Source organism: Daphnia magna, linkage group LG4, assembly GCF_020631705.1.
Source record: "Daphnia magna isolate NIES linkage group LG4, ASM2063170v1.1, whole genome shotgun sequence".
Classification (NCBI taxonomy): Eukaryota; Metazoa; Arthropoda; class Branchiopoda; order Diplostraca; family Daphniidae; genus Daphnia; species Daphnia magna.
Genome location: NC_059185.1, coordinates 8,519,031 through 8,543,072, shown reverse-complemented (window position 1 = coordinate 8,543,072; position 24,042 = coordinate 8,519,031). Strand labels below are relative to the sequence as shown.

Here is a 24,042-nt window from a genome sequence, read left to right as displayed (position 1 = left end):
GGGACAACCGGCACGATTTAGTACACGTTTCATGTGTTGGAGGCGGCCAAACAGCGCACATCATTTTTGTCACGTCCACGGTGGCGCCAGCTTAGAACGGCTTAAAAGATGTCGTATTTCGTTTGATCGATGAATCGGCCACTCAGATACTCTTACCTATAGAATCACGAGTCTGCCGAATGTGAACATCTACGGGGGGAGAGGTAGTTGGCCCGGGGTAAGTGGCCATTCAATTTAAAAACCGTTAATTACAACCTCTGTTTTCAAAATAGCCAATAGTTTCAAAATCGACAATAGATGGCGACGTTGTTCAGTTTTCACTGTGCAAAAAAACGAACAGCATACGAAAAACGTTTTTGACAACTGCCGACCAATTTTTTTCTCCCTCCTTTTCTTTTTCTTGGCGTAGGTAAGTAATTTAAACTAAAGCTTTAAACGGATGAATCATCATTCATTCAGCTTTAATTGGCTTACATTAAATTTTGACTGTTCGCAAACATTTTATAAATAAAAATAGTGGACCAACCCAAATTGGCTTTTTTAAGGGATAGTTGGCTCAGGTTGTTTCAGTGTGATGAAACAGAATTTTTTGTTTTGTTTCTTCTTTAACATAAGAAATAGGATTTAGGAATTATATTCGAAAAACAAAAATGCTCAGCATCTCCCGACTTATTGGAAGGGCCATAAGTGAAAAAAGAAAACCAAAAATCAAGGCATTTAGTATTAAAAATAAAGACGAAATCGGCATTGAGTGTGGCGCTGACTATTCTTCCAGCAGTGTTGATAGATACAGTCACGAATTTCTATCAATGGCAGCAAATACTTGGAGCAACTCCCCGTTGGTATGGGCAACCGCCCCGGAGACGGGGTAAGTTGCCCATTAGTGTCCCAATAAAACATTTTTTTCATCATGATCGCATTATTTATTGTATTTCTGTCTTAAGACATTTTATAGATAAGATATTAATTAATATTATGAATATAAGTTTGTCTCATTTTGATGAAAAGTAAAGGCTTGAGACGCATCTAACAAAAAAGTGAGCCAAGTAGCCCCGGTCTCCCCTATGTTTGTAAATTCCCCCGTCTTCATGTAGAAAACAATACGGCACTGATTGTAACACCGAGTTGCATCAGCGCCATCAACTAATTAAACGCGTATGCAAATCAATATCCTTGCTGAAATTGTGTAGTACAGCTAGGAGCTAATGCCGTTCCTGCGGGTCTAGTTTTATCGATTCCTCTACGCCATGGCCAAGTAACAAACGAAGGCTATATGGCAAAGAAATTCACGAAAAGCGGACGAAGGCCATTTTAGAACCGACAACAGAAAAATCTCGACGATTGCTGAGATGAATAGGCGTTGTGTGCACTACACAGTTGAAAGACGATACTTTTTTGTTGTATTTATTGGTTACAAGCGAATCCGATAACCGGATGTCGTCTGTCATGACTGCCATTTTTACCCCACTATTCTGGGAGGAAGGGTTTTTCAATTCGAATTTTTGTTTCGTTGATGGCCAGAATCGTTTTTCACTAAAACCTGAACATTTGTTCCTAAATAGGATATCTATCACTAGAAAACTCGTGATCTCTGATTTCATTTAGATTTATACGTCTCGATGTTCAATCACGAATTCTTCTTCTGAATGCGAGAGGAAACTCAGTCATTAATTCATATCTTTCGTATACATTCCTTCAAATCGGAAAGCCATTGGGACTTTTTACGATTTATTGCCTGAAACGTTACATCGTTCTGTGTCCCGATCAATTATACGCTATCGAAATGCACTGACTTCTTGAAGGACGACGCTAGCTCATATGACAACAATCAGTAGGATAGAAATGTGTCGTTTACAATGGCAGCATCACAGTGCAAGTATATCACGACCATCTCTATCACAACATAAACAGCCTCGATTATCACAGCCGTTGGATTTACATGCTGTGATTGCAACATCGATCGTGATCTCGATTGATTTTAGCTGATAAAATTCCACCGTTATGTGGCTAGAAATCGTATACTGTTTTCGTTTTAAACGAAACTTTGTGCGTAGCAAAAATGATCCAATCTTTGTGTTGACGGAAACAAGATTCATGAAACCCTGTGAGCGTTCGGTTGTGTTGAGGTATGGCAGTGTTTGTCGGTAGAAAAGCGAAGGGAACGCGTTTTACGAACGCAATGCCGTGTATATTGTTGACTGGTCGTCCAATGGTTTGCAGCCCCTGCGCAGTAGTATTGATTTAAACACCCTGCTTGTGCAGCGTAAACGCTCGAAGATCTGCAACCGGCTCCGTAGGGAAACTTACCAGATCGCGCTTTTACATCCATTGACCGGCAACGCGTTGGATATCCACCTCATCCCAATGGTGTCCGATATGATAATTTTCGACAGAAGATTCAGAGTTTTCTGTTTCAGATTTCAAAACGTCGCAGCTTGAGTAACGCAAAACTCGGAAACTCCCCTTTCCCTTGCGCCAATGGGTTATTCTTTTAATTTGGCGCTTTTCCCCTAAGATGGTGTTTTTATTTATAGTTTAGCATGCACACACTACGCTTAAGAATTCTAATTTGTAAAAAAAAAAATAGTTTCGTTCACGTAGACAATCGAAGAATTTAAGACTGCACCGCTTAATCACTCAAAAGCTACGCTTTTTGCTGTAGGGGTTTTGCGACACGATTAAATTAATTTCGCATGCTAGCCTTCCAGTCATTCCGCATTTTCTTGTTGACAAGGAATCATCAACTACATCTCCCGTCAGAAAGCGAAGACAAATAAAAGCGCTACCAGGCCCATACATCTACGGATTCTTCGTTCAGCAGTTGCCCTGTCATCCAAAATTCGAATTATTATCATTATTATTATTATGTTTACATATAAATATAGTATTTTTTTGCACACGGCTTGTATGATAAACACTCCACGCCACGCCTTCTGCGCAAAATATTCACCTTTTTTGTAATCTAGTGGCCTCGCTAGGCATGACCTTTCCTTTACGTACAGGATGACATGTAAATCGTAATTTAAATCATTTTGTGGATAAAGCTGCGTTCAGCACTTGAGGGGAAAAGAAAAAGCAAGTAAGTGTTATTTCTTTGATTGCTAAGATATAGTTATATGCTCCATTACTGTATATTTACGTATACGAAAACAAACGCTGAATAAGAAACAAAAGCTAAGCCAAAATTTCAAAAACATGGTCTTAATTCAACAATTACCAATGCGTTTACACAACGGAGCAACAATATATATACGGTAGTAGATTAGCATCGTAGCCAAATTCTTTTTCAAAAATTAAAATTATTTGCCTATGCAGTTATTTTTATTTAGACCAGTGAATCAAAAGATGAATCTAAAGCTTAGCACAACCAAGAAATGTTTCAAATTTTCGGATCTGTTTACATAAAAACAGATCTCATTAATGGATATAAAAATGGTACAGAATGCGCCAAAATGATTCACTTCTCTAGTATGTACCCTTGTAAGGGTACATGGAAATATCAAGTGTGCGAGTGTGCCCGATCTTTTCACTCATCACAGTAAAATGGTGGCTCTAATTAACACAACCATTGACAGTGCGATCCTAACTGTTTCACACAATTTTTATGTGAAAAAAGAATAGAAAAAGAACCAAATGAGTATAGGTCAATATGAAAAGAAAAAATAAATAAATAGTTGAAACCACCAAACCGCACAAGTTTTATTACTATACACTGTTTTAGCCCGTCCGTTTCAAATCAAAGCGTCAATTAGCGACTACTGTCTCCTGGACTTTATAGGCCGTAAATCTCTGCACGAATGTAACGATCCAATATTAGGCTAAGCAAAACGTGCCCATCTATGAATAGCATAGATTGCATAGTTCCATATCCTGCAATCGACGAAGAAAATGATTCATTAAGTTCATACATGACATTTCGCTAAGGGACCAATTCCTCAGCTATCCGTTTTTAAAAATAACGGTAATGAAGCTATCTGGGCAGCGCTCTCCTGACTGAAAGCGGCATAGACTGCAACTACGACCTTTTTAATGATTGTCATTCAAAGCGTCCCTTGTGTTTCTTTCGTTGTCCAATAGGTATAGCAAATTATAACGCCAAGCAAGAAAAATGGTCGATAATGAAAGATTACAGGGAACGAAAGCGGTGTTTTGTGACAGCTACGAGGCCGTCAAATTTACGCGTCACACCGGTGTGAAAAATCGTGTTTGTTCTTCAGCTCAGAGCGAACATTCTAAATGAGGACCACTTTACAACGTTGAACATCAGATGATTTTAGTTTGTCTCAAACTTGTACAATATAATGCAGTTTTGCGTGTCTTGTCTTTCCACTTATTCCACTACACCGGGAAAAAGGGCAAAAAAAAAAATGAACAGAACGCGCAATTAGTAGCATATTTATGGGAACGAGCTATTTTTAGAGGCCTTCAGTAAGATTCTTTCAAAATTATTTTGTCAGTGGAGACACTAGCAAACGGAAAAAAATGCAAACAACATTAATTCATCATAAATAACTATAAAAAAAGTAAAGAAAAACAAATTAAAAAAATAAATCTTCACCGTTTAGACAAAGGAAGAACGATGTCCGTAACTCGGATCCCTCAGCATGGACAGTGAGAAAACACTCGCATATAGCTGCAGACTTAAGATACGGTCGGCCGTGTGTGGACCTTTCATTTCCCGCTCCATCGATTCAAAATGGAGTTCGCAAAACTATTGGCGATTGAGGCAGGAATTTAAGGATGAAGTTCACTTAAAGGCGTTAATGCGATGTTTAACAGACTGTCCATCAAACTTGTTTGACTGGCTATTTATGTTTACTCTATAGTTGGTAGAAACGATCACGATGAATAATATTAAATGTGTCCCTAAATCTTCTATACGAAATTTTAGGGCCTTGTTCTCAGCATTTCGTTTTTTCTGTCGACTTGTTCTGCCTGTTTACGCGAAATGTAATATATAAGCCCATTCGCTGATTGCGCAATCCCGTTTCTAAATGTTGGTGTTTACCTGTCGAACGAAATTTTCAATTATAAGCGTTAGGTGGTGCTTCTGCGCCACAGTAGACTCACCGGATCAATTTTTCAATATTATAGCTTTTTTGTTTAAAATCAAGTTTCCTGACTTTTTAGCTCTTTTTTACCAACGCTTTTCTTAAGAGTAAAAAGTCTTAAAAGAATCATTTTTTGTTTGTTCTAATCATCGTGAAATATCACAAGTTCTCCGTAAGGTTGTTACGTGCCCAGGTAACGGCAGGTGATGCACGCTCGCGCCACCTTTCATGTTCCCAGCCCACTAATAGTCTCCTATTCCTCTGTAATTTAATTACCTTTTTTTTCTACCTTTATTGATAAATTCGCCCGATTGTTGTAGAGGGTTTTAAAGATTGACGGCTTTGGACGTCCCTTTAGCAAGTGGGGAGACTAAAGCAGTCGGCCATGTAAAAAGATCGCCAGCGAGTTTCCTCTTGTTTTGTATTAAACCTACTTTAGTTTTGACTTGTTTAGCTTCGTTAGCCCCGATAAAGTACCTTCTGCACGTTCGATGTCCAGTCGAAGGTTCTCTTTTCCTCGACGCCCATGAAGGTGGGGCTAACTACCTTTGATCTCACGGGGAAACGGAGGGAAAATCCGGCTCCGATTAGACCCAATAAGTCCTAATAAACAAAGGACTAATATTATATATATTTTCTATTATTATCTTTTTATTATATTTTTTTAATGATTGGACGTAAAGTACTATCTATAGAAAATGTCCACTTTATTTGGAAAATATTTTGGACCGCTGAGATTGTGTGCTAATAAAAAAAAAAAAAAACATTGTTACGCCGAATAGATACCCACATTGACACATTTTGCGTTTGTACTGGAGTCCCTCATTTTTCTAGATCCTCCTAGATTCTAGATGAAGGCAAGCCTCGATTTCATGTTACGGGCAAAGTACGCTATAGTCATGACAAGAGCTTAGCTTTCATAGCTACCGCGGAATACCAATCATATCTGCGCGAATGAGTCCTTACAAATCGAGAAGACCAGCACGATCGCTTTTATCAAAACGTTTCGATTGTAACAGTTGGTCACGCGTATACTTGGTGATGTAAGTGCTGCTTTGTTGCCTCACTATTTCCTTCACTTGTAGATGACCGATCTCTGTGCTGCCTGTTGTCAGCTGATGATGTGCTGAACGACAAAGTCAGCAAAAATTGCCCTGTTGTCATCACTCACTAGGCGAACTTACGTAGCTGCTTCCAGGAAAGAAATTGAATAACACCATAACAGGCACATTTTCGATTTCTTCTTTTAAAAAAAGATGTTCGTATTTTTGGAAGCGTGCGGGCCAGTTGGGCGGGATTTCGTGCGAGGAAGTAACCGGTTCGGTCCGTTTCCCTTTTATTTGTTTCTTTCTTTCCAACTTTCCCTTGAACACGCTTCAACCGGCATAGTGTAGCTTTTCTCACCTCTCGTGAATTGCTGATGTCCAGTGGCTTATATTTAGCCGCTTTTCACTGTATGTCTGTATAGCTTTCGAGACAAGGGGTAACGAACTAGTGTTTCGTTAGCCTCGTTAACTTTGCGTCATAATTTGCCAATGGATTTCACACTTTGGGAGCAGTCCCAGCAGAGGCACTATGGACTCGGCTACAGCAACGACGAGCCACACCACGATAGGGATTGGCTCTATACGTAATACTAGAGCCCATTTCTTGGTTCCAACTTTAGGGCACAAGAAATGTGTAAAAGGGTTTCGATCGGAGATACGCAGGTCATGCGGCACGCAGATTATGTAATAGTGGGTTTCCATCACTCTGTTACGAAGGTTTTCGTCATCCGGCGATGTTGAAGAAAAAATAAATTGCTTTCTGGGCATGTGTTAAGCATTCAAGTTGGCTCTTGATATATTGACTGCATTCTTTGAAAAGAAAAGCTAGCTGAATGCATGATATATATGAAAAAGTGGTCGTGCGAATAGAAGACCACATTTACAGCTCTGAAATAATACGAATACATTTTTTTCTGTTCATAATTGCTAGAAATTTGTGTAATTTTTTTTTCTTTTAATCAATTAATGAAGAAACAAAAATTATGTATATTAATTTCCTATCTACGTCCAGTACACAGCATGTGTTTTGATGGATATAAAGAAAACTGCTTTTGAGGACGAATTGATGGTCATTCCATCCGCACATTTTTGAAAAGTTCAAAGACTAAAGATTTTTCGTTCGTATTAGAATGATTCGCAAATTTCGGTGTCTTTTCACGAACGAGAAACGCCAACTTTTTTTTTTTTCAACAGTGAGTTTTTTTTAAAACAACAAATATTTGCAAAGGAAACAAAAGTAAGCCACTTTAATGCCTCCAATGTTTGCATTACCTCGATTCGCGGTACGAGCACGTGTTATGTGACCCATAAAAGTTTTTTTTTCTCTTTCCTTTTTTTTTTTTTTTTTTTACGAGACCGAAAATTCGAATGAACATGGGCAACAAACAAAAAATGCAATGAGCGTTTGTAATGAATGCAAAGGAGAGCAGAGAGGAGTTGGAAAGGGGTAAGAGCTAAATAAATCACAGTACGGAAAAATGAACTAGGCGGATACGCAATAGTTGCAACTTGTGTGTGCAGCTAAATGTGTTCTAGTTTATGTGTGTCTATATGTGAGCGAAAGTGCTGCCAGCAGCCACTTGCTCCCTTCTGGGCATGTGTCGAATGGCAGACCATGGCAGCGGCAATACTACTCGACGAGAGCCAACGCGAGCCAACATCACAAGCAAAAGCACTATTAGTGGTAGCTCTCGCCAGTCGCATCCTCGCTTCAAGCTGCTCCGACAGACGAATCTCTGTTTCTCGGCCGATAGATCGTCCATCTTTATTCATAGAGTCCGACACAGACGGTGGTTGTACTGTTCTAGTGGGAGGGAGGAGGGAGAAATCAGAAAAAACAAAAAAAAGTGTAAAATTGAGCAGTAGGCTATCATTGATTCATCGGGGCCACTGGCATTTAAGCGGTTCATTTCGATCCAAGTTGCTGATGCCGGCCACCAGGGAAGACTCACCCGGCCAAATATTTCGCAGAGTTGCTTAGTTTCACTTCAAACAAACTACTTTATCATTATTACTATTTTCGCATTTCATTGTGCTATGCATTGGCCGGCATTCCTCTGTGCAAGCAGCCAGCGAGACGGCGACGGACAGCGAAGGCGTGTCACTCGCGCGAAACGATCGTCTGCGATGGCAGTAGTAGAGAGGCTGGCATTGAGGCAAGTCTGGTCACAACAGCACATGGTGTAGTTGGGAAGCGAGACTATCGACCCGACCAAGTCACACACACACTATCACTCCCTGTGCAGCATATCTTTTATTCTGTGTTTGTGAGTGGCTGCGTCTTCTGATCGTGCAGGTCGAGGGTTAGATTTCGTGTAGCGGTTACGTCAAACCTGCTGTTGCTTGATGTGTTAAGTGTAAAAACAACAACACAAAAAAACGCAACAGCTAGATAGGGTCAGTGGCTAGAGTGATGCTCTATGTCAGTCACTGATCGTTAGCCGTTGTCGTGCCAGCCTGTCTGGCTGGAACACCCGCAAAAAAAAAAAAAAAACTTTCAATTCAGAGGCGGGGCTGCCCTACAATCTGGTGCTTTTTTTGTGTGTCATGTTCCGGACGAACGGCAGCACAGTTTTGCTTTCGTCCATCTGGTCAGGTAGTGCGCTAGAGTTCGACGTCAATATGGCCACAGAGCCAGATCAACAAGAAGAAGCAATCGTTATTGGTGGCGCCTGCTTTCGACGCCGAAACCCAAGGCCGTAGCCGTCATAAGCTGCTGGCCAGTTTGCCTTCCCGTTTTTGTCTTTTGCTGTCGCCGCAATGCAGGCTTTTATTATGGTCGGCGGGTAAGTCTCAAAATCAATCGTTCATATTGTCGTGTTCATAAAAAAGCCCTTTACTCTATGCTCAAACTTGGTAAACGACCAAGTTTTCATTTATACTGAAACGACCAAACGAAAACAAACCTTAACAAAAAACAAAAAACAAAAAAACAAACAAAAACAGCCGTAAACTGTTCTTCGAATGTTTTGACTCGTGCCAATGTGTGTGTACCAGCAGCACGTAAGTCATCCACGAGCTAATCCACCTGTTATGCCTTTTGGATAACTCTACTGAAAGGGAGATAAGGAGGCGATGGCTAGGGGATTTGGACTCGTGCCGATAGTCACACGTATACAGAATGCGGCTGTGTCAGCCAAAGAAAAACAACCAACAGTCTGTGAGACGTGGTCACTGTTCACTTTTTGCCACTGCATCAGAGGTGGTGGCTCTAAGGCCAATACTCTAACACTTTCAAAGAATTCCAGCCTTTCCACTGTGGAGAGCTACGCGCAAACACGAGTCGAATGGCGAGAGATAGTTATTTTTGCTTTGAAAAGCTTCAGCCGGCAGCCCAGAATTGTGACTGGCGCGCATCAAGAGCCACAGCTTTTGCCTTTCGGTTATATTTAGATGTGTGACAGTGCGAGAGAGATAAGCTCGAAAAAAATGGAAGGAAAACTGCACACACTGGTCCAGTTTGACGTGAGCTGCCCCAATAGCTCATTCAGTTCTATTCATCATCGATTGCTACGTTAAAGGTTTCTTAGTTTTCCCGCTAAAGCAATTGCTCTGCGAAAGATGTGGCGTCTGTTGGCAACCTAATCTCGTGACGAGTCCAGTGGCTGACTGCATAGTGGCTGTAACCCCAAATTAACAACCTCTATTACTCGTCGGCAGCCTGTTAGCATCGCGTACGACGGTGATGGCAACAATATCAACTAGCGATACATATATATACGACCTATTTAGCCCATAGCAAACAGCTACTATACTAGCAAATCAATACAAACAGTGCAATCAAGTTCAGCTGCTACCCAAATTTGATTTCGGATGCACGAGAAGTGAAACGAAATCGCATCGTTTTTGCGTTTTTTTGCTTTAACGAATACATTGGTACATTAGTGAAATCTAGTGTGGCATCATTAGTGTATCAAATCGTCTGTCTGTGTGGTCTATCCTTCCTTTTCAGCATCAAAACATTCGAAAAGATGTCATTCTCTGTTTGCCCTAGCAACGGATGACCAATTGTAGTGCGTTGCCGCGTACATCGAGAATAAATACAAACACAAAAGCCTTTGTCATGTCGGCCATTAGTCGTGTCCCTTCACGTGGAACTTCCCGTGCCAATCTCATTTTGTCCATGTTTGGCGATCAATATTCACCGGATGATAACGCGGCTGTAGATCCAATAAACCGTTTCAAACATTCATTTGTATAAGATTGATCTTGGTTCGCTTGAAAATTTAACGATTGTTCTACCGGAAACAACAAAACAAAGGATTCCGTTCGATAGATTTTCCTGACAGATCACGAAGATTGCGTTTAAGTATTAGTCCATCTACTATACTAGTATTTGTGTGCATCAAATTAGGACGGCTTGACGTGCTCTGTGCGCTGTCCGTTACTGGGCAACCAACGCTACAAACCGTATTGGCATTGCCTCACGGCCAAAGTACTATCCGCCAGACCTAATACATGTCTGTCTAAATTCGCCTATATTCTTTGGGGTGAACAGCTCACGCACGCATTTTAGACGTAGCATCGACTTTTTTTTTTTTTTTCAACCTTTGCCGATAATATGATGCGCCATGCTGAGCTCATTGCTAGCTGTCACGAAACAAACAAAAGGCATGTAATGTCATATATAAATATTTACCGTATTCGTGTAGTGTGATCTAATGAGTTCTCAGTCTAAGAGGTGCGTGCACGTACTCGTCACACTGGCGGCTGGTGCCAAAATAAAAAGTAGCATTAATTCGTTTCGCAATCAATATCGATTAGCTAAAAACTACCCTTGGCAGATTGGTTTGCTTTTTATTGAAAAATTAAAAAAACCATTATGAAATTCAAGACTTTTGTCAGATGTTTATGCAATAAAGAATTCGCTGGAAAGTGGAGGGCGAAAATAATAATAATAATAATAAGTAAGAATGGTTTTGCAACGCGCGTAGTACTTGAACGCAATCCACGCAGCATTCTGAATTTTTTCATTTTGGATTGTCGACTTCCTCTTATATATATAGCCCCGGTTATTTGCTTCATAAATTTTAACCGTTAGCAATGCAAAGCAGAGCTATGATGCTGCAGAGAACGAAAGCAATTCTGGTGACAGGAAGCGCCCAATTCCAGAGACAGTAAATTGCAAGGAGAATTGCAAGCTTTAAACATATCGTATGCAACTTAGGCTATACGCACTAGGAAAAATAAGGACTTCGGTAGACTTGTATGAAAAGAGACAGCTTACAACTTCCGAAGAGAACGTCCTTGTCTTACTTTATCAAATCCCTTCCCCCTCCCCCACCGACAAAAATAAAAACAAAAACAAAAAAGAGATAATACACATATACGTCAACAAACGTACAGTCACACTGTGGTGAAAGCGGGTGAAGGTCACGCTATGAAGTTTCTTTTGGCAGGTTTTTCTAATATCCTTTTTGTTCAATCATCTTGTTTTATTGGTTTTCTCTTGGCCCCCTTTTTGTGTGTGTGTGTGTGACTTGTTTCCATTTTATCATCGGTATGCCAACATAATGCTGCAACGTTGCGACCGCTACGAAAATTCTCGGTTCCATTTTAGCTGTTCTTTTATTCTGTTATTATTTTCTGTCATTCGCTTCGTACTTGTCTCATTTGAATGAGTCAGCCACAGACATTACTGCATAATCGATCATTCCTTTTGTTTGTTCGTTTCTTTGTTTTATTTTTTGTTGTTGTTGTTGTCCTACTAGCAATTAAGAGTGAAAGGAATTCAAACAAGGCATATTCTTAGCAAGTTTGCCGCCAATTATTTTAACACAATAAAAATAAATTTGGCCAGCTCTATAGCAAAATCAGAATTTAGAGCACTCTGACAACGGCTAAGCGGCAAAAACAAAAAGGCATCCTTGTTACGCGAACATTTTTCCGCCAAGATTGTCTTTCTCGAAACGAATATGGAACAAGATAAAATTATGGCGCAATAGAGAAAATTTCTTTTCCCAGTGTATAGTTTTAATGTTTCTTGGGAAGCTAACCAAACAAATGCTGGACGTTGCAGACAAAAAAGGAAACCTATATCACGATGTTGCGTCTGAAACACAAACCGATCGATCTCTTTTCAGCCGACAATTTACAGCCTCTACGCTATACTGCGCTATAGATATATATGCGCTGCAGCGTAGATCGGCGATAATCTGACACTTGGTTTCAATTCGTGATTTTACTTCAAAACATAACACAAAATAACGCTGATTTTTGCGCTGATCTTTCTTTTTTTAGTTCGAGGGGAAACAATAAAAGATATACACAATGTATTAAATGCTGTTTTACAACAACACTCTTATACGCATGTAAACTGAGAAAAGATGTTTCAACCTATTTAAAACAAAACGTCATTATTTTATTTTATGTTTTTTTTTTTGTTTTTTTTTATTTTCAAAAAAAAATTGTTGATTATCAGGAACGCCATTGTCCCCTATAAACATCGGAAAACCGATTGTGGTCATTGGTCCCGGAGACCCAACTCGGCAGTAAAATATAGGGCTGTCGTAACAATAGGTCGGATACGATGAACAAATAGCAAACAGTATTTGACGAGAGGTTTGACACAGTGCCGTAATGGGGGAGGAAGAAGTAGGGGGGGAGGGGTAGGTACTGAAGCTTGTGATCACAACTTGGATGTAGTGGGTCAGAACCAGCCCAATTGATTCGTTGTTTGTGCTGTCAAGAGATACAAAGTTGTACAGTGCCGGAAATGTTTCTTGGCTTATGTACGTGCAATTGGGACGTGGTAGTTATGCGAGCTGTTTGTTACGTTATCCAACTGATCACGTGACGAGGCTAAATTTATTGCTATGTGGACAAACACGTAAGTTGTTATTGGACTGGATGGGGCAGATAGGCAGGCAAGAATTTGTCAATTTGTCATGTAAAGTGACGTGTGCAACGCACGACACCAGAAGAACTAGAACAAATAAGACGACGGTGTCAATAACTAATCTGAAAACATGAAGTTATTCAGGTTTTAAATAAACATAGATTGCACATCGCGCTAATAATTTACTAAAACTGAGAAGATATCGAAGGCAGCCAAGACATTCCTACTCGTCTTGCATTCCGTCGCATCACGTCCGTGCGGCAGATATATTCCTGTAGTTCTATATTTTATTATCTATTATTATTCCCTTTTTTTCTTTTTATAGTTTTTTTTTTTTTTATATATATTTTCCCTTTTTTTATTTTATTTAATTTTTTTTTTGGCCTGAAGTTGCGTTTTTGGACTGTCGCGTTTGGAAGACAAGGCATTAAGGCAGCAAGCGAGAGGTACGACGCCAATGATGGATAAGGTCGCCTCTGGGCACCTTGCCGATGTAGACTAACTACCACCAGTAACGCCAAAAGTATGGCAGATTTTTGCTTTATGTCATTTCTCCTGTACGTTGAAAACAAAAAAAAAAAAACGCAAGAAAAGGTTTTTGAACCTTATCCGACGCATCTTTATTTGTACGATCACAATTTTTGAAAAATTCCGCCGCTCGGCTTGTTGTTAAAACAAATAAAAAATTAAAAAAGAACAAAATATTACACGCATTGACCTGCCATATGGGCCTGGATGGATTTTGCAAGTTTGCTCAAATGCGTCCAACCAGAGAGATCTCAAAGCTCAAAAAAAAAAAAAAAAAAAGAAAAAAAAAAGAAATTCCCGATTTTGGCGCCATAGGACGAACGAACGAGAACTAAGAGACCCCATTTATGATAGCTATGTGTGACGTGGGCTATGGGTGCCAGACCTCGTGACACGGTTGCTGCGAACTGGCATGCAGCACACTCAGAGGGAAACTGGATCCAGTAGACATGAGCCAAGGCGAGAGAGCGCATCTTCCCTATTCCCTATCCTACAACGATTGTGTCGCCTAATGTTTTCTTTTTGCATCCGGTATCTCTTTACAACTGTTTGTGTTTTACTTCATTTTTTTTTTTTTGAAGTTTTTTTAGCATATTATTATCATTATTTATGTGTTTCTAGTTTGACAAGGATATAACAAGAAGAAAAGTATACGTTTGTGTGCTATGAAAAAAAAAACAAAAAAAAAAAATCGTTGTGCCAGCAGGCGTGGTGACCATTTTCGACCTCTTGTTTTGTGGCTGGTCGATGCAGAACTTGCGTTCGGTCGATTGAGCGTCGCAATAATAAAAAAAAAAAAAGTCAAAATAGGAAAAAAAAAATAATAAAATGATAATAAAACAAGGCATCGTAAGAAGAGTTTGGCACAGCGGCAGAGTTAGTGGCGGTGCTAGCGGTGGCAAGCGACGGCATCGCCACGGATTCGAAAAACTAGGCGAACGCAGCAACTATTGAGCGGATTAGACACGCGATCTACCTATCGTTAGCTATATATTTCTGTTGCTGGCACGTTGAAAGCCCCAGTCGTCATCTGCGCTCGCCGTTTGTCTAACGTTCCCAGAAGTCAGCTCTGCTACTACTACCCCCGACACTATAGAGCCGGACTCTAGGACTACCGACCTGTTTCGTTTCAGCCGATCCATGTCGGCCTCTCCGTTACATTTCGTTCTCAACTCATATTAGAATCTGCCATTCTTGTCACTCGATCGCGTCCTCCCTTACAGCACCTTATACCCCAAAAACGTAGGGAACGTGAGCGCTTGCCCGTAATAAGTGGGTGCCGGATGGGCAACAAAATCTAGGGCGGGGTATTGCTGTCCTGACTTCACTTTGACAAAATGCACGAGCAACGCTTTCCTTTTTATTAAGAAAAAAGGAAAAAAATAAACAAAACAAAACAAAAAACTGTTTCCTACACTCCTCCCCTTCTTTGCCTGGCGTTGCCGAGCTGCGTCGGCTGCCGTATTTTGGTTGGGGAGGCAAATTCGGGAGCATATTCAAAATCAACAGAGCAGTGGTGGGCAAAAGAAGCAGCTGCTTCGTTTGGCGGAAATGGATGCGGCACTGGTGATGCTGAACGAGAAAGCTGCGCTAGCAAAGTCTCGTCGTCGATCCCTATTTTCACGCCATTTGGTCGGTGGCAAATTGTGCTTCGATTGACCAAACTATCGAAACTCGCAAAGTTCTTGTCGTCCAGTGATTTCTTTTGGGGACCAATCGTGTGCGGGTGCCAGATCCTCGTGCCTAAGGTTGTTTGACTTTCAATCGAATACCATTTGCATTGCAAAACAGTGATTGTGAAAAGATACTGAAGGGGAGGGCACCTATAAAAATCACAGTGGATGGTCTTTACTGCTACGCAGACTTCCAAGTTTCGTGACGTGCGAAATATCGTTCACTAGTTTGTGCTTTAGTGCAAGCGTTTTCAAAGGGAAAACGCCAAAGAACTTTTCTTTTTTTGTTAAATTTTTTTCAAATTTCTACGTTGATATTTATGATTGCTTCTTCTGGCTTTTGCTCTTGCCGTTCCAACGAATTTTCGGCAGAAAGTCGGCCGTAGTAAACAACATCAATCGAATATGTTCTTTGTGATCCCAGTGGCAAGCTCTTTGTTCTTTGGATAAACCAACTCAATGTTTTGCTTAGCGGTTTCCTATTGCTTTTAGCTCTTTTTATTGATGAGGCGAGTGAGGTGCTGGATGGCAATTCAATAAGGGCCACACGATGGCTGCCGCTGTGGCTGGTTTGTATGGATTAAGCGACGAACACGCGCGCTACTCGCGATTTGTGTAAGTACAATGCCACCACACCATTGAAAATAATCAATTCCTCCATCGTCGTCATTGACGTTTGAAAATGCCTCATTTCATTTTCTCCATCTTTCCTTGAATGCTCTCCATTCAAAGTTGCTGAAACTTTTATTTATATCGCTCGAAAGGCAGCAGCACTCGCATTCTGCCGCAAACTTTTTGACAGTCCATGTTTTCATGGCGGAAATATCAGAGCGACAGTCCGGCCTACGACGAAAGCTTAGCTTGTTGTCATCAGTATAGAAAACAAACATGGCCACGACAGCTCTCGCAGTCGCTCGGGGCAGTTCCTAACTTATAGCCGAAATGCTATATTGGCACACGATGCTGCTAAGCCGTTCCGTCCAAACGTGGGCAGATTGGCTTAAAACATCGCTGGCGGCCCAATGTCTATGTCGCCTGGAACTGCGTGATTCAGGCCGTATCGCTGCAGCTTACACGAGTGCGCCACTGGGCCGACTATCGTTGGCACGAGCCTTACCCTCAGCCAGTGTCTGGTTTCACGATCCAATGGCAACAAATCACGAAACGACCGTCTGCTCGAGCAGGTCAATCTCGCTAATGTCTCGACCGTTATACGCCGACCTCCGCCCAAAAAAGCAAAGTGTATACACGCAAAAATGCCCGCAAGCTTTTATGGTTTAATGCATCGCTTGAACTGGCCACACCGGTCGATACGTTGAAAGCATACACATCCTCCCAGTCTGTCCGCTTTAATGAAGACCGAAGATAAATCGAGTGATCCCTCTATCCAAGTTTACGTGTGTCTGTGTGTTTGTGTTGTGTGTGTTTTTTGTGTGCTCCAGTTTGGATCGGCAAAGAAATAAGCCTCAATAACTGCAGACTTGGATATAGCCGATCGTACGGTATCATTCTGTCTCTAGTCATTCGCTGTGTGGCACAGTGTAACGGAAAATAGCCAAGTGAAAAAAATTGTGGGACGCTTGTTTATCATTTAGAAACGCAGTTTTAATGCCAATGATTGCTTCCCTATCTATTAGTAGGTTCCCTGGGAGCGCACGTTAAGTTTGGGCAGAGACGAAGCGAATATAGTGGCCGTGAAGGACGCCAAAATTAAAGATGCGTGTCACCACTTTGCGTGGCACTGGAAATCGTGTGCGCATAGCAGCAGTGTATGGGTGGGTGGGGGCCGGGGGGGGCAGGCAGAGGCTTGGTGTAGTGTTGGGGCAAAATAAGCGGAAGGGAGGGAATGCGGATGAACTGAGTTAGTGACTGCTTTCGTCGATAGCCAGGAATACATGTGTGCTATATGTTATTTATACCGCGCGCACACATTGTAGGAAGCATAGCACCAGCACTGATGGAAGTTATACGCACGTAGTATATACTATACCATCCGATGGTATTCACTATATTCGACCAGTTTCAAAGCAAATCCTCTCTCAGAGGGGAATTTTATGTCATCTGAAAGTGATTCCGCCCTCCATTTTTTATTTATTTTTTTTTTTTGAGTTACTGCACCCGTTAAGTGTAGCTTTACCGTCGCCAAGCGCTATACAGTACATAGTGCCGCATCATTTTGCCGTTCTAACGATTAAAAGTTGTGACATAGTTCCAAAAACTGCCGCGAACTCTGCGTCTAGCTGGCGTCTGGGTGGAGTTGGCAAAACAAAACAAAATATGAAATAAAAAAACAAAACAAAACAAAACAACATCGAAATCCCGCCGGGAGACGAAGAGAAAACCCGATGGAATCAGACAAGATGGATATCTACATGCAACCATAGCGATAAGCACAGAAATACGCGTCGCTTGCGCCGTTGTTATTCTAGTCGGAACAACAACAAAAAAGACAAAATTGACTACAAGAGTGATGAATTTTTTAAGCGAAAAAAAAAAAAAAAAAAGGAAATCCCAGTCGAAAAAAAAAAAGGAATTTCAGTAACTGGTAGAATTTTTTCAAAAAAAAAAAAAAGAGAGAGAGAAAAAGCTTCATGGTTGTTTTAACTACGTTTTTATACGCTTCCGGTTGGAAGACCACCAAGGCTGACAGCGCTTGGCAACGTCGTCCCAGCGGGCTGGAACTAGTCTAGCCCCACGGATCTTTTACTGTAATCCGAGGACTTGATTAGCGAGCTATCAAGCTATCGTTTTCTAACCTGTAAAATAAAGAAAACCGTTCACAGCGACACGTTGATCTTGTCACCCTCCGGTTCTATTAACACTGTGCCTCGAATACGTCGCCACCCGGTTGATGTTGAGCCCATCGAGTTGCGAACCCTGGATTTCGTTGGCCTGCAAAATTAAAGCTCTTCTCGCTGTTGCCGTCAGTTCCATCCTGATCGATATTAAGGAAGCCGCTATCACACCCCCCTCCCCCTCCCAAAAGCCCAGGAAAACCGTGACAGACTCACGCAGACCACCGGTGTTGAACTGGTGTTCATTTCTCGTCTGAACGGATAGATGGTGCTAAGAAATCTGAGATACCTTGTTTGTTTCTTCATCAAGAATAATGCCGGCATTCGTAAATGTAAATACGACGACTGCACGGGGAATAGCCCCCAAAACCTTTATTGGTTTTGTTTATTTTTTTTTTATTGAAAAAAATAAAATCGAATAAAGGATACTTGTCCGAAAGTCTATTTCGTAGCTCGAAGGAAACTAGCGAAGCAAGGGTCGATCAAACTGAGAAGAAAAAAGTACGAAGTAACAAGGCGTATTTGATGCAGTCGGTCGTCGTTACTGCTCCTTTCCTTTTTGGCCTTTCTATATAATCCTATTTGATATCAAACTAAAGAAATAGTTGCGTATTCAACTTAGAGACATAGTTCCAAGCGGGACTCTGAGAGAGAGTTTTTTTTTTTTTAACCAGCTATACTTTTTGGTTTATTATTTTTTCCCTTTTTTTTTTTGTGTCGAAACACGTTATAGCTCCGTTCTCTGCAGTTCCGCACCCCGTACACTTTCGTCCTCCCTCCACCCGACTCCACCCGGCCGCACCCTCTACTGGATCCATACACTTGGTAACTTTCCGGTCTCCGCCCTCTCGCGATTTTCGTCCTAGACACTGCTAGTAATAAGATGCTGAACGACTGGACGCCAACAGCTGCAGTTCATCTGCACTGCAGCAGATTTCGTCCTCCACCCTCTCCCCCCCCTCTCCCTCCCTTCTCTTTTTTCTCTCCGTTAGTCTACCACTTTGCTGTACCTCCTTTCCTTCAAAGTCGTTTGCCTCAATGCTCACGCTAGAAGTACTAGTATATAGTGACTGAAACTGGATGACGAAAAGTCGACTCATGCACCACCGCTCGTCTACTCTACTCACTAGTTTACGTCGCATTCATTCCCATCAATTCTTTCTTTTGAATATTCCGTGTTTTGTTTTGTTTTGTTTTGTTTTTAAATAACCTAGTTCTTCTTTTTGATGGGCTTTTCATAACATGAAATTTCCGTACGGAAGAGAGAGTTTGTCAGCGTAATTGTTTCAAAATTTAAATGATGCAGACAGTCTAAGCAGACTTGTTTGCATCGTGATCTCAAGTTATTTATCACCGATACGGTGTCGTGCCAATCGTTTGTGTGTGTGTGGTCCCACAAGGTGTCATTAGACGGAGACTAAAATGAACGATTTCGATTCATAATTTTTGTTTTAAGTTTTAAGTTTCTTCACGATTATGCCTGAATAGCTGGCTGTAATTTAGCTATTCGTATTCTCATTGCGATTCATGGGCTTGTTTTGGCCCGTTCCTGTTGCTGGATCGTTTACTTCGTTCTGAAGAGGGATGCCACTGACAACTGTAAATGAGCTCAAATTTAGGCAACGTTGACTATCGATGCATATATTGACTACTTTATACTCACTGCTCACCTGCTATAAATTTCTATGCCTTGAAACAGCTGACACTTACCTCAAAAACTCAGTAGGACGCACTCCTATTGTTTTTAATCTGTTCTCGTTTATTCAAAGAAAATGTGAGTAAAAAGAAGCCAGGTCGATTGAAAAGTGAAATTTAGACAGCACTATAGACAGACATTGTTTTGCCTCTGGCGATAGCGATTTCTATTTGTTTCCCTCTCTAGAATAGTCAACCGTTCAGAAAGTTGCCGCTATTTTGAAGGTGCCTGTCTACATGCCATTTCCCATCAAACTTGGTGTTTCCTTTTGTGTGTTACACTCTTTTCAGTACGCATGTTTGTCGTGGCTAAGCAGCAAAATCAATGATAAGAGAGGCGAAGAAAAGGAGAGACAGGGAGATATAGAAACAAGAGATGTCGAGCTGCGGTTGAAAGAGCACGTGCGAGAGTTACACAGGAATCCACAAGCCCACAGACATCAGAGTGCACAAGTGCAGAGGGCGAATCGACCGAGGAACCAATCCGTTTTTGTGAGCGTGTCCTTATGCAAGTTTCGGAAACAAGAGGAGAATAGAAAAGAGGGACATGAGAGTTCAGGGTACTACAAGGTGCTGTAGCAGTGTATACGTATATGCAACGGGAAATCAAAAAAACGGGGACAAAAATGCAAAGAAAAAGTCGAATAATAATGAGAAGATGAAGACGAAGAAGATGTGCAAGCCAAAAGTAGCTAGTGGCAGCTGCAATGTAAGCTGGATCAATGCTAGCGACACGCACACAGTATCATCTTGCTCAATTGAACCTCGCTTTGGATGCCGTCTATGACATCCTTACGTGAAAACAGACCGCCCCTCTTATCGCGTTCGTAGCAAAACCTTGCCAGCCTCCCTTTTCTTTTTTCGCTATATATCTGGTGCATGCGAGAAATCGGACGAGATTTCTCAGCTCGCCGACTGTGCACCATCCTCTCTCTACAAGTCGATGCTGTGCGTCTATGCAGAGGCTACGCATCGATTCGCTCTCACAGAACAAGAGCAACGGTTGCGAGAGTAGCTGCTAACACAGAACTTTGAAACCGACTAACCGTAGCTCGCACGGCAAACACACACCAACGGTCTTCCACAATCAGCAGTTCTGTGAAGGAAATAAGACCATGTGAACGTATCCAGATACAGCGCTCCAGGTGGCAAGTGGTTGGTGGTGGTGCACTGGTGGCTTCAATCACTGCGTCAACATCCGTACCCATCACGTTTACGTACCCTCATTACACGAACTTTTCTTTTTCTTTTTATTTTTTTCCTTTTTTTTTTTTTTTTATCTTTGGTAATCGATATGCAATTAGCGTGTCGAAATATCGACGATCCAAAAGTAGTGTACATGTGCGTATACTTCTAATCCGTCTAGGGGAAGTAGTTGTTTCAATTTGATCGATGGAAATGGCCCAGTGGCAGCTTCGTAGAAACTTATCTCATCAGATCCAATGGCTCATCTCCTGTGATGGATGTACGTAGTAAGAAGAAGGAACATGCCAACGTCGCCGTATCGAGAAGATGCGTGGCATCGGTGACGTTGCCTTTTCTTGACGTTTGTCACTCGCTGGTGCCACGTTTCACGTTAACATCAGCCAATGGAAGAACCGAAGAAACAATAACTAGAAGCAGTTGCCAATAGAACAGGAACTTCATTGATCTAATCACTAAAAAAACAAATTGATATACTAAACATGGATGGATGCTATCCAGTTCACCGGCGGCGCAGGTATTGGACGTTTACAGTCTATGTTCACTTAGCTAGAATATCCCGAGAATATCCTCAGTTTTCGGAACACCGGCACTATGTGATCAAGTTTCATGAGGCGGACAGACGTGTCATTGTTTAACCTTTACAGCTGTGTCGATTCCAAGCATTCCAGCGTGTCTTTTAGCAAAAAAATGGACAGAATATTTTCCAAAACACTTTGAAAAAAACATTTCCTATTTGTCAGAACCGCAGCAAAATGCATTGCGACGCTTAATACGTGAAAGAAGAACACATTTATTTATTGCTGCCGTTCGAATCAACTGTGCGATGCTTTCACGGTGTTCTCTGCCTCATGTTATCCATCCGTCAGAGAGTTGACTGGTGCACCTAAAAATAGGAAAGTCAAAAGCCCGACTGGAACTCGTGCCCTGCCGTGCTGCACTTTCACATGGATCGGAATAGACCGATTGTTGTGTTTCAAACGTTTATGGAAAACACACAAGCAGTAGAAAACCCGCAAAGTCGGTTCCAATCGCAATCGTATACATAGACTCATAATGTCAACATTGGCTAATCAAACAAATGCTGCATGCTCGTCGTTGCAGCGGTAGAAACAAAAACAAGCTTTGTCTGTATAATCAAGATTTCTTCAAAGTACCAAGTAGTAAATATGAAAGTGGATTTCTTAACTTGAAAAAGCCGTTATTCCAATCAAAATCATCATTGAATTTCAATTTTTCATCGCTCAAAAGGGTAACCATGGCCACAGAGCGGAAAAAAAGCAAAAACAAGAACAAATAAGAACAAAAGGCGGATTACATTTTGTTAGGGAAGGTGCACTCGTTATTCCCCCGTATCGCGTGGTTTGCAATAAATAGAAAAAGTCTAAAAAAGGAAAAGAACAATATTAAATGCAACCTTGGCAAAGTTGAATGGAAACCAAATGCTTTTCTCAACAGTCAGAGTTACTTGGATATTTCATCTTTAGCTTACTATTTTTATATAAGGGAAGGACGTTTCTGTTCCATGCCAGTTTTACCGAGTTTCTCGTCAATATAGAAACGCAATGTATAGTAAGAAAAAAAAAAATTGGTCGACTAATCCTTCTTGTTTCGTCTTAGCGTATCAAAAATAAAGAAGATGTATAGTGTACAACTCGTAAGCTTATAAATATACTATCAAACGCAAAGTAGCATGAAAAATACGTTTTACTTAAAGAACTGAAGTCAGAGTTCCTTTGGCTACCATTCGTGATGTATCGTTAGTGTTAATGAAAATCGAATCAAGAGAGTAAAGACTGTTGGAAGCGACCGTTTTTCTCATTTGCCTGACTTACAACGTGGGCGCGGCGTGAATAACAAGTTTTGTTTTGAGCTGATCGATCTCGACAAATGCCTGGCGCAACCGTTTGATTCTTCACAATCAAACAATCCCGAACCTATGGTTGTCAGTTTTGCTGTCCTTTCAGATAAATGAAAATTTTATTAGACAAAAACAGAGGTGTGTAGAGCCTCTCATCGGGAAAAGATCCCTTTTACATGGGACCATATAGTGCGATCAAAAAGCGGACTTTCCTTGACAGTGACTTGGTTTTGGTGAATTTCACAAATGTTTGTAAATCCAAAATTTAAAAGTAATTGTGTGAATTTTTGCTCACTGAACGGATGTACTACGTAGTAGTATCATTGTCGTGCAAATGCAAATCTGTCGCCGTCTTTAACGCGCGTAAAATCATCCGAACGTGTCAACTGCTTCTGCTGTCGAGTTTTACACATTTCGGACCGTTTATGCTTCCCTTTTTATGGTTTGGTTTTGGCCTTAACTGAGGCAAAACATTCAGAGTAACGCCTTAGAACTAAACGAATGATGATACTATGAGTCTCTACATAAAAAGTCTAGTGGTAACTCTTTAGTGCAATCTCTTATTTTCTCACACGTTTTTTTTTTTTTTAAATTCGCTTGTAGGTCGCTGCCCAAATTGGCAAGTCACGACGATGATGACGGGCTCAATCCAAATGGCCAATTCCCAGGGATCGGAACTTTTGAGCCCATTCCACATGACCACGATTTCTGTGAGCGGGTCGTCATTAACGTAAGTCGCTTTCGGTTACCGTAAATGTTGTGTTAAATAAATAAACAGTTTGTTAGTGTAGATGATCGTGTCTTCTTCAAAATAGTTAAAGCCATATTTTCATTTTTCGCCAATTACGTTAGGGAACATTTGCTTTTATGCCTTTTTTTTTGTGTTTTCGGTTGTAACCAGTTGCAAAAGTATAACAACCAAATCACGTCCGGTTGTCTAAGTTGTAAAAATTCTAAGTTGACGATGTACTATTAACAAATCAGAGCATGCGTCCTGTTTCGTTTCAATTTAAGTCAACTAAATTTTGTGACAAATCGAATTGCAAACCCTTATGATAAATCACCCGCGTTTTACTTTCTGCCACGGCACTGCAAACATTTTCACGCAGTTGACAATTCAATTGACATTAGAATTCATTGTTTAAATCGCGATAGAAGTTAAATGTCGAACGGAATTTTGCGCTCCTAATTTCTACTGAAATTACATTGTTAATGTGCACAGCAAGTTACACCACACAAAAATTGAGAAATGCAGAACAAGTTTGGCTTGGGTCCTAAAACTACTACACGGATACGTAGTTTTAGAAAAAAAAAATATGTAATTTACTTTGTCTAAATTGATCAAAATTGGA

At 41.0% G+C, this 24,042-nt stretch overlaps 1 protein-coding gene across 10 annotated transcripts in view; it reads left to right on the top strand.

The window, feature by feature from the left end:
* Positions 1-24,042, top strand: part of LOC116935667 (potassium voltage-gated channel protein Shaker) — a 41,019-nt gene that overhangs the window by 8,005 nt on the left and 8,972 nt on the right. For 6 of the 10 annotated variants that reach the window (XM_032942945.2, XM_032942944.2, XM_045173089.1 and 3 more), the window contains exon 2: positions 23,294-23,420. In XM_032942945.2, coding sequence (XP_032798836.2) covers positions 23,294-23,420 — 127 coding nt within the window. Of the gene's footprint in view, positions 1-7,809; positions 8,884-13,374; positions 13,995-14,016; positions 15,752-19,229; positions 21,347-23,293; positions 23,421-24,042 lie in introns of those variants that run through there. The other 4 variants (XM_045173087.1, XM_045173084.1, XM_045173085.1 and 1 more) reach the window with 4 other exon arrangements.